The 526-nt window shown below is 39.5% G+C and overlaps 1 protein-coding gene across 1 annotated transcript in view; it reads right to left on the bottom strand.

The window, feature by feature from the left end:
* LOC119590909 (cell wall protein DAN4-like) overlaps positions 1 to 491 on the bottom strand; it is a gene marked incomplete at its 3' end in the record, with an annotated part of 3,403 nt that extends 2,912 nt beyond the window's left edge. Inside the window, 1 exon segment of the mRNA XM_037939646.1 lies at positions 458 to 491. Within this exon segment, the coding sequence (XP_037795574.1) occupies positions 458 to 491 (34 nt within the window).
* Positions 492 to 526: the final 35 nt, after the last annotated feature.

Below are 526 nucleotides of genomic sequence, written 5' to 3'. Positions count from 1 at the left end.
GCGAGGTGAGTGAGATCACACATGTAAATTTATCCAAGTGATGGTTAGTTCTATATCGGGTGAAGATGTTACAAGGTCAACAAAATATGTAAAAATATGTACATGTAGTAAAAGGGCCAGTGCCACACGGAGGCGGGTGGGGGGAGGATAAGGACACGCACGGTGCCATCATATCTGAGATTAATAAAAGCTTGGGGAAAAGTGTCACATTTTTCTGTTTTATATACAATGTTTTATATACATTTTTTCCTCTCAAATACTGAGTAAGAATGTCCAAGGAAAGGAGAGAAGGAAAGAGAAATGCATATATACATATATACATATCATCATCACTGGGCAGAGAGATCATTAGGCTGCTGTGGTCTGCGGCAAATTGTAAGTAAAGTAGAGACCCGAATGGTCTCTCATTGCGCGTATTCCCAGCTAACGATATCATTCAGTATTTTTTCCTATTCACTGCTCTTGCTGTGTGGAACTCTAGGGTGCATCATGGTAACCTTTGCATCATTTTAACAAATTTCGTTTG

This window comes from Penaeus monodon, chromosome 28, assembly GCF_015228065.2.
Source record: "Penaeus monodon isolate SGIC_2016 chromosome 28, NSTDA_Pmon_1, whole genome shotgun sequence".
Taxonomy (NCBI): Eukaryota; Metazoa; Arthropoda; class Malacostraca; order Decapoda; family Penaeidae; genus Penaeus; species Penaeus monodon.
Note: the sequence above shows the minus strand (reverse complement) of the source record. Positions and strands in the feature narration are given on the sequence as shown.